We start from the raw sequence: 14,053 nt of genomic DNA, 5'->3' as shown, positions 1-14,053 counted from the left end.
TTACCTCTAGGTGCTACACCAGCTTTGTCCTTAAAGGCTGCTGCTCCATGGCTTTTGATCTTTCTTAGGCACAGAGAAAAGCGACCCTGTGAAGGGATCGAGCCTGCTGCTGAATTTGGAAGCTGAGAGGCCTCTTTTCCACCCATCCACTGGTGCAGGGTGCCAAAAAGACCTCTGGTCACTGCCACCATCTTTGCGCTTGCACAGCTTTCTTCTCACCAGCTGGAGGACTTTTTGGCACCCAGTGGCTGGGTGGAAAAGAAGCATTCTATCCTCTGGCACTCAAAGATGCAGCTGAGAGGCTTCTTTGCCAGCCAGCCGCATCCTAGCTCCGGTCAGCTTGCCGTCCAATGGACGCGAGCAGCGCCCAGGGGACTGGTTCAGGGGTATGGCCAGCCTGCTGGAACCACCAGTTTGGAGATCCAGCCCTGATTTTTACTATCGGTTCTACTGAACCGGTCCGAACTGGTAGGAACCCACCTCTGATGTGCATTCTTAAAGGAGTGTAGGTATGTGCATATAAGAGGACCAATTTGGTTTAGTGGATAAGGCATTAAGCTAGAAATTAGGAGACTCTGAGTTCTAGTGTTGCCTTAAACTCAAAGCCAGCTGGGTGATCTTGGGCTAGTTATTTTCTCTCAACACTAGGAAACAGGCAGTGCCATGTCACTTCTGAAAAACCTTGCCAAGTAAACCACAGGGACTTGTCCAGGCAGTTTCTGTGGATCGGACTTTATTGAAGAAAAAGAAAAAATCAATTGGAGAGTGACTGTATGTAATTAATACATTTATTTAGCCAAACATATTTTATGCCTAGCTTTGAACACATTCGAGTTTTGTAAAATGTTTCATCACCTCATTTACTCCATTAAAAAGTATGCTTTCCAATTTTTTTTAAAGAATGGAAATATCCATCTTTTACTGTAAGTAGCGGAACACATTATTTAAATGGTTTGATTTCTTACCTTGAGATCATTTTCTTTTCTAACAAGATTTTCATAGTCCTTTCCCTGAAGGATTGGAGAATTAAGGAAGTTTTCCAAGGTGGACAAAGCTTGTAGAAGCTGTTGGATCTCTGCCAGGTATGCAGAAGGCACATAAGAAGTTTCCATTGGCATACCTTCAGTCATCAGTACAGTAGTCTCCTCATGAACAGTTTGCTAGTACAGATATACAACAGAAATCTTTCTTTAGATTGATTATATTTTTACAAAGCAAATCTGTATCAAGGTTTATATAATGCACAGTTGTGTCATTGTCCCTTTTAATAGTCTACAAATAAACATTTCTAATATTCCACATATAATAATCCAAATTAATTTATTTAAATTCAAGTTTTTATGCCTCTTATTCACATCTTAGATATGTGTTTGAATAAAGAACAATTGCAAAATAGTACTAGTCATGGTCCCAAGATTATGAAAATGAAACTGAGGAATATATTTGAGGCTTCTCATTTTGCCCATTAAAAAAATGTTAGATAGAAAACATGTCAAGGAAAAATGTACTTTTTGTGTATGACAGATGTGCAGTGCAGGTTGAAGATGGATGATCACTTAAACATGAGTCAGCAATGTGCGGCAGCAGCCAAAAATGTTAATATAATCCTTGTTTGTATAAACAGAGGCATAGAATCAAAATCATGTGAAGTTTTAATACTGCTTTATAAATCCTTAGTAAGATCACACCTGGAATACTGCATCCAGTTTTGGGCACCACATTACAAAAAAAGATGTTGAGACTTTGGAAAAAGTGCAATGATGATTAAAGGCCTGGAGACAAAACATATGAAGAATGGTTGCAGAAATTAGGTATGGCTAGTCTAGAGAAAAGAAGAACTAAGATTGACATGATAACAGTTTGAGGGGCTGCCACAAAGAGGGGGGTCAACTTATTTTCCAAAGCACCAGAAGGCAAGACAAGAAACAATGGATGGAAAGGAAAAAGCAACCTAGAAAGAAGAGAACATTCCTAACAGTGAGAACAATTAACCTGGAACAGCTTGCCTTCAGAAGTTGTAGGTGCTTTGTCACTGGAGGTTTTTAAGGAAAGACTGGACAGCCACATGTCTGAAATGGTATAGGATCTCCTGCTTGAGCAGAAGGTTGGACTAGAAAACCTCCAAGGTCCTTTCCAGCTTTATCTGATTCATTGGTAAGGAGGGGGTAGGGAGGGTGTGCAAGGGAATGACATAGGTCAGGAAAGGTTGGGAGGGTTTATGAGGCTCTGTGAGGATGCACAAGAATAACAGTGCAAGTCAGGGAGGGTTGAGGATGCATGAGGGTGCAAGAGGTAAGAGAAGTGTTGCAGATTGGGAAGAGTGGGGTGTGCAAGGATGCAAAGGAATATGCAAAAGGTGTGGTACAGATCAAGGAGGGTGCATAGGAGTGTGAGAGATGCACAAGAGATGCCATACTGGTTTGCAAGGGTGATCAGGAAAGGTTTGCAGAGGTGTAGCATGGATCAATGAGGATGCGTGGGAATGTGCAAGTACCAGCAGGGTATGAAAGCAGTGGGGTTGGGGAGTGTTGCATGTGTAAGGAACTCTTGTAACCTCCACTGCCAGCTTCCCAACTAATGTTTTCAGAAACCCAGCAAAGAAGAATTGAAAATGGCAATCACATGATCACATAATGCTTGGCAAGCAGTCATAAGTGTGAACAGATTGCCAAGCACCAAATTGCCATCACATGACCATGGGGGGTGTTGGGATGGCCAGAACTCCATAACCCCATTTGTTCAGGGCCATTGTAACTTGAAATGGTTGCTGATTGAACGGTTGTAAATTTAGAGATACTTGCAAATGAATTCCCTATTTTATTCTAAATCCCTTTCCACTTAACAGTCATGTTCATGTTATTGTTGGGTCGAAATTGAATGTATGCTATCATGTCTAGTATATTATAAAGTTTCCTTAATTCTTTGTTCTGGAAATGTTAAGAGTTTATAAGACTGAATACCTATGTGTTGTTATTATTTTTCAGGCAACTATTGCAAAAAGTGTGAATCGGCATGCATTACTGTGCTTCACATACTATTGTTGTAAGTTATATTGTAATTGTAAATATGTTTCAGTTACTGTAAATATAAATATTGCTTATAAAATGCTTTGTATACTTGTTTTTGTGTATTTGTACTTTGTACATATCTTTGTTTCTTATAGATGTTGAACTTCACAAGGCATTTAGAAATATAAAGCTTTTGGGGAGGAGGGGCCAGCGTCGCAACGGTATGCACACAAACTTCGATTCCCTAGAGGAGTGGCAATATCCTACCTCTTTGGGGACCTGTTCAGAGGTTAGAACTGTCTCAGAAGGGCAGTGAGGAATGGGGGCATGGGCAGATGTGAAGGGAGCACCACAAATCCCCTGGAATGTCTGCAATAGCTCCCAACCAGGTGGCTATGAAGACAGCAATTGTGAGCTGTCAGAGTTGGGGCGTCCTCACAAAGAGAGAGAAGAAAGTGGCTTGGAGCATCTGAGTGAGATCGTGCTACTATCCTGGGGCACGTTGTATTCAAAAGCTTTTTTTCTCCCTGATTGACTGAGAACAAAAGAGAGAAGGCAAAGGGGGGGGTGTAGATTAGCTCTCCACTCCAGGAAGCAGCAGTGGAGAAGCAAACACCAATATTAGATAAATGACTCATCTGGACAGATTTGATTGCTAGTGAAACTTTTAAATCTTGACTTTGAATATTTAAAGAATATTTAAAGAATTTGGAACTCTGAGGTTGCTTTTGGATTTTCCCCCTTTACCTATTCTTTTCAGTAATAACATTGCCATTTAGTGGCAACAGAGAGAATATATTAGAAAAAACAAAGTTAGAAATAATGACCTTGGACAATGCATAGTGACTTGATAAACAGAGTGGTGATAAAAACTGCCACATAAGACAAAACACCAGCTGTGGATTTATTTTTTGTGCTTTTGTTTTCCACTTTCCTGATTACAACTTTGGAGTTTTGGAATTGTTTTGGAATTGTGGAGCTTTAACCTATATTAAGAATGAAAGTTATTTTCCTTAAGTGGATCTGCACCTGGTTCCTTTTTTAAATGAATTCCTTTCTTGCTTTTTCCTTGTAAATCTCCACATAATGGGTATTTATTGGGTTTTTCTTTTTCTTTTTCTCTCTCCTTTTTTCTCTCCTCCTGTTAGAGGGTGTGGTCAGTTTTTCACCATTTTTTTCCTTTGCTCTTTTTGTTGAAATTTGGTCATTTTTTCTTTCTTTCTACTCTTTACTACAATTGGATTAGGATACAAGAACCTAAAGTTTGGAGGGAATAAGGGGAACTAAACACATATTTTTATTTTACAACAGTGGCTAATTTTTTATTTTTTTTCTTTGGCCTTTTTGTTGGAATTTGTTTTAAAAAAAATTATTTTACTACTACAATTGGATTAGGGTAACAAGAACCTGAAGCTTGGTCCAACAGACTTGGAGAGTTGACCTTCAAAATTGGAATTTTCCCCCTTTTCTCTTCTTTTTTTTATTTTTTGATTGTAAAAATAAATCAACAAGATGAAGAAGATAACAGCATATTCTTCATTGACAGCAACAACCTCCAGTCCCACAGCACAAAAATAATCAAATACAACGCAACAAGATAAAGCCAGTATGGAGTTAAAGAGTATGTTACCAGCTATGCATGAAGATCTCAAAGAAAGAATAAACAAAGTGGATGAAGATTTGAAAGAGGTTAAAGAGATAATGGGAAAAAATGAGCAGAGATTGAAGAAAGTGGAGGAAAGGGTGGAAACAACATAGAAGAAAATGAAGGAGATGGATTATAGACTGACAACAACAGATAAAAATCAAGAAAAGATAAATATCTCTTGGGAGATGGACAAGGTTGATTTAAGATTCCAAAACATTGAAGAGAAGAAGGAAGAGAACCTAGTGAAAAAAATGGCAGACATATTGGTGGATGAACTGGAAGAATCAAAGGAAAAGGTGTTAAGTGGGGTTGATGAAATTTACAAGATACGCTAGAGAGGTAATTTAGAACAGAGATCCTGCAAGCTGCAAGGAATACTACAATAAAATATAAATCTAAAGAAATAATAGTTCTTAAACAAGTGCCAAGAAGGGTGAGAGATCTAAGAAGAGAATATCAATTCCTGACCAAATGCCTAATAAAAAAGGAGTTAATTTCAAATGGTTAATACCAGTAGGGATACTAGTAACTTGGCAGGAACAAAGACACAGGCTGGATACAGTAGAGAAGGCAGAGTCATTTTACTAACAATATTTTGGACCACAAGAAGAAGAGAGACGGAGAGAGGAAAGAGGAACAAAACTACAAGAAGAGAAGGAAAAATAACAGAGAGAACTAGCTAAAGAACAAGAAGAAAGGGCATTAAGAGAAGGAGCAAGAGCAAAGGAGACAAATGGAGATGAGAGTGACTAGATCAACTAAAGCTACAAATAATTAAGACATGGAAAAAGAAATAAAAATAATATCATTAAACATAAAAGGACTAAGTTCAAGCATAAAAAGAAAGAGACATTCGATAAATTAGAGAAGTTGAAATTAGATATAATATGCCTGCAAGAAGTCCATATTAAAAAGCAACACAAAAAATACTTGGATTATCCAAAATTGGGGGAGCTGTATATGATGCTTGCTGATCAAAGGAAAAAAAGTGTGGCACTATATTTCAAAAAAATCAATACAATCAAAGCAAATATTTGAAGATGAAAAGGGAAGAATATTGATAGTGGAAATAATGATGAATTATAAAAAATATTGATGGTGGCGATATATGCACCAAATGACAATCAAGAAGAATTTTATGGAAAACTACACAAAAAGATAATAGAATATGAAGAAATATGCATATTAGGAGACTTTAATGTGATAGTAAATAATGAGCTGGATCATAAAACTGCAAAGTTGAATAAGAAGTTAAGGAGAACACTGTCTAAAACATTCTTTACAATGATGGATGAATTAAGTCTACAAGATGTATGGAGAAGAAGACACTTGAGAAAAAAAACAATATACATTCTACTCAAATAGACACCTGTCATGGTCAAGAATAGATATGATTTGGACAACAATAGATTTGATTGCTAAAACATAAAAGATTGATATAGAAACAAGTATATGGGGAGTTCCGGTTCCGGCGGCGGTGGCGACGGGCAGCTCCTTGCCCGCTCCGCTCCCCGGTGGGCTTCCCCACTCCTTGGGGGGCACAGGACACCCCGCAGAGGGGTCCTGCCGGAGGGGCGGCATCGCGGAGGACTCCTGCAGCGGCGGGAGGTCTCTCGCGCGCCCAAGGCACCGGGGAGCAAGCTCGGAGGGCGCTTCGCGTTCCTGCGCCTCGCGCCTCGCTATAAGCCGACTGGAGAATGCAACAATAGAAGGAAGCAGCTGCAGTGCGGTGAGGTTGCTTCTCTCTTCATTCCCTATTCTGCATGAAGAATTACTCAGCTTCTTAAAATAACTTTCGGAGCATTTTGGAGGTGCGGCTGGAGGGAGGGGTTTTTTTTCCCCCCCTGGACAAGCGGCGTGGAACAATTTTGCTCTCAGCCCCCGGGGAAGGAGGAGGGGGGAGAGCCAATGAATGAAGCCTCACCCAGGCTGAGATGATTTTCTTTTCAATTTAATTCTACATATTACTGTGATTTGAGGACTTTTGGAACTTTTTAAAACTTTGTTATGCCTCTGTGCCCAAAACTGGCAGGGCAAGATGGCACACTTCCGTTGTCTTTATGAACTGTGAAACCTGACTCCACCTTTAAAATTCAGGCTTCCGGTCTTTGTCTCCGTGTCTCCCAGAGGAATCTCTTGTGGATTGGTATTTTTTAAACTTTCTAGGGGAAATTTTCTATCTATTGCCAGACTTATTAGAGAGATTCTCTTCTGCCTGGTTCTTCTGCTCCCGGACTCACCTGGCTACCCTTCTTTTCTAACTGTTTATCTTATATTTGGACTGAACTTTTAACGTTATAAAGGATGGCATCCAAAAGACCACCTCCTGGAAAACCTGGCTTTCCACTTCTGCTCCAACATCCACAACATCCAGTCCAGCCACACAGTCAAAGATAACAGAACTGATGCAACCTAAGACTACAGAGATGGACTTTCAACAAATGCTTCAACAAATTTTACAGGGCCAGGAGGAAATCAAGAAACAGCTAAGGGAAATGAAAGATGAAATTAAAGAAAATCAAGCCCAAATATATAAGAACTCACAAAGACTGAATCTTGTGGAAGGGGGGGTGGAGGAGGTGAGGGGGGGGGTAGAAGCTGTGCAGAAAGGGAACAAAGATCTTGACATCCAACAGATGAAAATAGAATTTGAGAGAATGTCCTATTACCTTAGATTTCAAAATGTTATAGAAGAAGATGGGGAAAACATAAGGGACATCATGACAAACATCCTGGCTGACTACACACACAAAGAAAAACAACAGATGGGGTGGGATATAGACCTGGTTTATAGAGTGAACTCAGCTTATGCTAGAACACACAATGTACCCAGGGAGGTTCACATTAAATTTCTTAGAAAAAGCACAAGAGATGAAATTCTGGGTGTACAAAGGGGGCAAGCATTGACATACCATGATATGGAGATAACCATTCTGAAGCAGATCCCTAAGAAGATTAGAGAAAAAAAGAAGAATTATTCGCAATTAGCGAATAAATTATACCAGAAAGGGGTTTGGTTTAGATGGTTGATGCCTGAAGGTATGCTGATATTCTGGGAGGAGACAAGAATTAGAATCAATTCACCCATAGAGGCGCAGGCCTTTATGGAAAAAAACAAAACACTCCTAGAAAAAACACGAGACACTACAACGGACACGCAGGACACGGGAGGGGCCAGAGCTCTGCCAGTGGAGGGAGATGGGGCAATAGCAAGAAGACTCAGATCACAAAAATAAACAAGAAAATCATATTATTATAAACTGACCGAAAGTGATAATGGAATTATATCTGGATTTTATACTGTAATGTCTAATCTGATTGAATTTAGTAATAGAACTAATATGCTGATTATAATCAATTATATACCAATGCATTATATATAAATGTATACTATGAGTATGGAGGGAGGGGCGCCTGTCACATTTTGCAACTGCCAAAATTTGTATACCTGTCCATTTACCCTTTTCCCTATAAATGTTGAAAAACCAATAAAAAATTTTGTTATATAAAAAAAAAACAAGTATATGGGCAGACCACAATCCAATAATAATGACATGGAAAGGTCAGAGAAAAAAAATGAGATGGACATTAAATCAAAATCTACTAAATGAAAAAGAATTTCAGCAATATATGGAAAAAGAATTGAACTTTTTAAAAAAGAGGATAAGAAGGAGGACACATTCCTACAGAATGTATGGGATACCAGCAAGGCATACACTAGAGGACTAGTAAAGATCTATTTAGGAAAAAGAAACAAACAGAACAGACAAAAACAAAAGAAGATAGAGGAGGAATACAGGAGACTGGAAATAGAACTACAAAGAAACCCACAAAATGTTAAAATTAAAAACTTGATGGACCTAGAAAAACATAAATTGAATTTAATGGAAAACGAAGAAGTGGCAAATAAAGTAAAAGCCACGAGACAATTTTCTTTGAAAATGCAAATAAACCAGGATGATGGTTGGCATACAAGATGAAAAAAGAGAAAGAAAAAAAGTTCATAAATCAATTATTAGACCAAGAAGGGAATATTTGTTATCAAAAGAAAGAAAAGGAAAAAAATAGCAGAAAAATATTATAAGGAACTATACCAGCAAGACACAGTGGCAGAGGAAAAGATAAAATAGTATCTAGAGAAGGTGGAAATACCTAAGATTCCAGAAAAATTTAAAAAGGCATTGGAAGAGAGAATAACAATGATGGAAGTAACAGAAGCAATAAAAAGGCAAAAAAAGAGGGGAAAACACCAGGCCCGGATGGATTACCAGCAGAATTTTACAAAACATTGCAAGATGTGTTAAGCAACAGCATGCTAGAAGTATTCAATGAGCTGTTATTGAAAGCAAAATACCAGATTCTTGGTTGGAGGCTTATATAACTCTTATCCCAAAAGAAAAAACAGACTTGCAGCAAATAAAGAACTATAGACCAATTACATTATTAAATGTGGATTACAAAATCTTTGCATCTATAATGGCAGAAAGACTCAAAAGATTGTTAAGTGAATTTATACACTCAGATCAAAATGGTTTTTTACCCAAGAGAAAGATTAGAGACAATATGCGGATTATATTGAATGCATTAGAATATTATGAAGTACACCCTGGGAGACAAATGGCATTGTTATTTTGGGATGCACAGAAAGCTTTTGATAATGTAAATTGGCAATTTATGATAATGCAACTGCAAATGATGAATTTTGCAGAGGGATTTGTAAATATGGTTAAAACTATTTATAAAGAACAACAGGCTAAGGTAATGGTAAATGGAGATATGACAGAAAAAGTGCCAATTAGAAAAGGGACTAGGCAAGGGTGCCCGCTATCTCCACTATTATTCATATTGACACTAGAAGTTTTGAACAGAAAGATAAGGCAAGATAAAGATATAAAAGGAATGAAAATTAAAAAAGAAGAATATAAATTGCAAGCATTTGCAGATGACCTGGTATTTATTATGGAAGATCCAATGGAAACAGGTCCAAAACTGCTAGAGCAAATAGAAGAGTATGGAGGAATGGCAGGATTGAAAATTAATAAAGATAAAACAAAATTTCTAGTGAAAAACATAACAGAAAAACATAAAAGAGAAATAATGGAGAAACTAGATATTCAAATAGTAAAAAAGTGAAATATTTAGGGATACAGCTGACTTTGAGATGTGTAACTATTAAGGAAGATAATTATTATAATTTAAGAAATCAAATTGAAATGGATATAGGAAAAACTTACAGCTATCATTAATGGGAAGAATAGCGGTAATTAAGATGAATATATTACCAAGAATATTATTTTTATTTCAAACAATACCAATAAAACTGGAAAAAATACTTCAAAAACTAAATAAAATAATAGGAAAATATATTTGGCAAGGAAAGAAAGTGAGAATTAATATAAGAATGTTACAAGATTCAAGGATTACAGGTGGATTTTGTGTACCGAATTGGGAATTATACTACCGAGCAGCATAGCTCTAACGTGTAAAAGAATGGATATTATTAAGAAATGCAAGGTTATTATCCTTGGAGGGACATGATATGCAACTGGGTTGGCACGCATTTTTGTGGTATGGGAAAAATAGAATACATGGTTATTTTCAGAGATACTATGTAAGCAGTATGGGAAAAAGTGAAAGAAAAGCACTATATGGAAATACCAGTGTGGCTTTCACAGTGGAAGCTTTGACATACCCTAATATTAATAGTATAAAAAAGGTTATTAGGTACAAAGATAAATTCACAGCACAGGGAGAACTAAAACAGAAGAAAGAATTAGAAGAACAAGGGATTGCTATAGGATGGTTTAAACAAATGCAAATAAAAACAAGATTTGAGAAGGATGTTAAAGAGTATGGTTCTAATATGGAAAATTCAGAATTAAATAAAATGGGAACAGATGAAAAATGATTAAAATTGTATAGTTATCTACTCAGAATAAATTTAGAAGAAGAAAAGGTTAAAGAAACAATGATAAGATGGGAAAAAACTTTGGATATACCATAGAACTAGAAAAATGGCAACAACTATGGGAAAGGAACTATAAATTGACAATGGTGACAACATGCAAAGAGAATTTGTATAAAATGTTTTATATATGGCACATGCCACCTGAAAGATTAGCAAAAATGTCTAAGGATAAATCAGCTAAATGTTGGAAATGTCATCAATTACCAGGATCATATATGTGGTGGACGTGCAGGAATGCAAAAAGCTATTGGGTTAAAATACAAACATGGTTAGAGAAAATAATACATAAACCCATATAGTTTAAGCCAGAGGTATTTTTATTGGGTATTCTACCAGAGAAATATAGTAAAGAAGATTCATATTTGATCATACAGATAATAACAGCAGCTAGAATTGTATTTGCACAAAATTGGAAAGCAAAATTTGGAATGGGAGGTAATAAAGAAGATATTAGACTGCAGAAATGAACAGGTTGACACTGAGAATAAAGGACAAAGAGGAGTCAAGGACATGGAGGTGATTTTACGATTGGCTTGAAATAAGATATAAGAAAGAGAAAGGCACAAAACATGAAATAAATATCTCAGATGACACATTATTAAATTAGGGGGAAGAGAAATAAGAAAATATTAAAATGTAACTATACAAGTGGAATAACCATTTAAGTGGAACTAATATTAGAAATAAAATGTAAACAGAGAAAATTATTTGTATGAAAATATGAAGTTGGGATTGCTGAAACGCCACCCTGAGAACCCATCAGAGAAAGTAAATAAGTAAGGGCAACAACGGAAAGGAGGGGGGATGAGGAGGGAAAAGAAGAAAGGGTAAAGCAGAGAAAGTAAGGGTGGGGAATTAAGAGTAGGAGAGAGGGTAAGAAAGAAGAGAAGGGAGGAGGAGAGGGGAAAGAGAGGAGAAGGAAGGAGAGGAGGATGGAAGAAGGCAGAGAAGGGAGGTTGAGAAGATGGAAGGAGTAAGGTTGTTGCAAAATAAGATGGAGGCACGGGGTGGCAAGAAAGTGACCCAAACTGTATTGTGTGTGTGTGTGTGTGTGTGTGTGTAAAAATGAGTATAGAGACTATGATGAATAGACAAATGTTAAATAGCAATTATAAGAATGTATATCTATTGTATGAATGAATTTGAAAGCGAAAAATAAAAAAACTTTAAAAAAAGAAATATAAAGCTTTTACTCTAGTTTAGATTGATTTCTTGACAGTTGGGCTACATTCTTTGGATGCTTTGGTGAATTAGGGATATCAGAAGACATCTACAAATATAAAAATTTTATGGTGGTTTTGTTGATTTGTAGAGCATTGTTTTACCCTCTGTCTAGCATTGCATTTCAATACTTGCTGTTCTTCAGTCATGTAGAGGAATCAAGAACTCAATCCAACCCCCTCCCCCTTTTTTTTACAGGTGGCAGTTACAATTGTTTTGTGTGTGCAATTGGAAAGGAGAATCTTTCTGTCATCAAAAAGCAACACATTTACTTTCTGTATGACTAGTAGGATTTGTACAACACAATTTCTGCCTGATTGAGTAACTTGCTTATCTCCAAGCTGGGAGAGATGCCAACTGTTGAACTGAAAATAATGTTGATAAGATTAGCTCTTTTCTATTGTTAATGTGTGGGCTGAGCACACCAAGGCTCATTTAAAGATTGCAAATTATTTTTCTGTTGTAGAAAGAACCATGGCTGATTCTTACAAGAGGACAACTCAGAATATTCACCTTTTGGGCAACATCCAAAGTAAGTGTAATCCACTGCTTAGTAAACTCTACAATGAACAGTAAGGTAAATTGAATGTAAAAGCATCACAAATTCCTACTAGTGAAGCTTTTTATACTAAATTACTTTTTAAGTTTCTACTTCAGTTCCACTTGGTGGATATTAATTTTCTCATGTAAAATGGACCAGGTTGGTAAATCTTTCTGAGAAATAGCAAATCTGTTCAATTTCAGCAGATATGTTTACCAATTGCATCAGCAAAACTAAACAATTATATTCTTTCATTATATGAGAAGAGCTTATTTAGGCTTTCTATCAAAGAACCATTTCACCAAATATAAGCAATTCTCACTGTTGTCAAGACTACCATATTTTCCGGCGTATAAGATGACTTTTTAACTCCCAAAAAATTATTTCAAAAATCAAGGGTCGTCTTATACGCCGGCTATACCGAGTGCACCAATTCCAGCAGCTGCATGTTGCCTTGAAATTTGCTGTCCCGGCCCCCCGAAGGGGACATTCTCCCAGTGGCATCTCAGGCGCTCTGACCCTTAGCTGGGAGGGAGGGAAGACGGCTTTGGTGCCTCTCGGCTCCCCTCAGATCATTGGGGGGGCCTCACGCGCCTGCTCACTCGCATGGCCTGCATGTTTCCAGTGGGAATGGGAAGCATGGGGATCTTAATGTAGTAGAACGGGGGAGGCTGGAGCGGGAGGTTTCCTGGTGCTCACGGCAGCGGCCGCTGCTTGGGAAAAAATCAGCCGGAATCTCGAGCGAGAGTCACGGGGGAGATGCAAACAACAAAATGGATCACTATGGGCATAAAAAGTGCCATCTGATCACCTCCCACGGTCCTGGAACCAACCAAATCAATAAAAAAACAAAGTTGGTTTTGCTTCCTTGTCTGAGATGCCACTGGAAGAATGTCCCCTTCGGGTTGCCAAGACAGCAAGTTTCAAGGCAAAACACAGCTGCTGGAATCTGTGTACCTGCAACTTAATGCTCTTTGAGAAGCCTGCATTACTGGGAGCAGCAGCAGCAGCAGCAGCAGCAGCAATGGGTGTCACTGCCACCCCCTCCCCCCAGTGTCCAGCGTCCTCCTCGCATCTCTCCTGAGCGTCTCTCGAGAGGTGAAATAGGAGGCACCCCGCCGGCAGAGCTTCCGGGTGAAAGGCGAGTGAAGGGCACATTGATGGGAGAGGCTGGCTGGCCATCCCCAAAGCAGCTCTTGAGGAAGGAGGCAGAGATGAGGCCCAGGGATCGTTTCCCTGCCTCCTTCCTCTGAGAGCTGCGGGCAGCAGGGAAAACGAGGTTGCTTTGCCAGCTTCTCAGCTGGCAAAACAAATTTTTTTTGCCAACTAGAAGGTGTGTGTGTGTGAGAGGGGGGGGCAAGAGAGAGAGACAGAGAAAGAGTAAGAGAAAATGAAAGGAAGAAAGGGGAGAGAGGGAGAAAAAGAGAGAGACAGAGAAAGAGAAAGAAAGAAAGAAAGAAAGAGAAAGAAAAAGGGAGAGAGAGACACAAGATAGAAAGAAAAAGAAAGAGAACTTATGATCACAATTGAGCCCAAAATTTTGTTTGCTAAACAAGAGAGTTGTTAATGAGTTTTACCACATTTTATAAGTTGACCATACAGTAGCATTCTGTCACCGGTTGCCTTCTAGTGTGTTTCGGTGTTGTCATTTATATATGGTATTTTCA

General features: G+C 38.1%; 1 protein-coding gene across 2 annotated transcripts in view; it reads right to left on the bottom strand.

Annotated features, from left to right (window-relative positions):
- The window catches only part of DMD (dystrophin), a 1,188,090-nt gene that overhangs the window by 625,320 nt on the left and 548,717 nt on the right, over window positions 1-14,053 (bottom strand). For both annotated transcript variants that reach the window (XM_081951523.1, XM_081951524.1), the window contains exon 41: window positions 966-1,160. In XM_081951523.1, the coding sequence (XP_081807649.1) occupies window positions 966-1,160 (195 nt within the window). The remainder of the gene's footprint in view (window positions 1-965; window positions 1,161-14,053) is intronic.

Source organism: Natrix helvetica, assembly GCF_964273705.1.
Source record: "Natrix helvetica genome assembly, chromosome: 4".
Classification (NCBI taxonomy): Eukaryota; Metazoa; Chordata; class Lepidosauria; order Squamata; family Natricidae; genus Natrix; species Natrix helvetica.
Note: the sequence above shows the minus strand (reverse complement) of the source record. Positions and strands in the feature narration are given on the sequence as shown.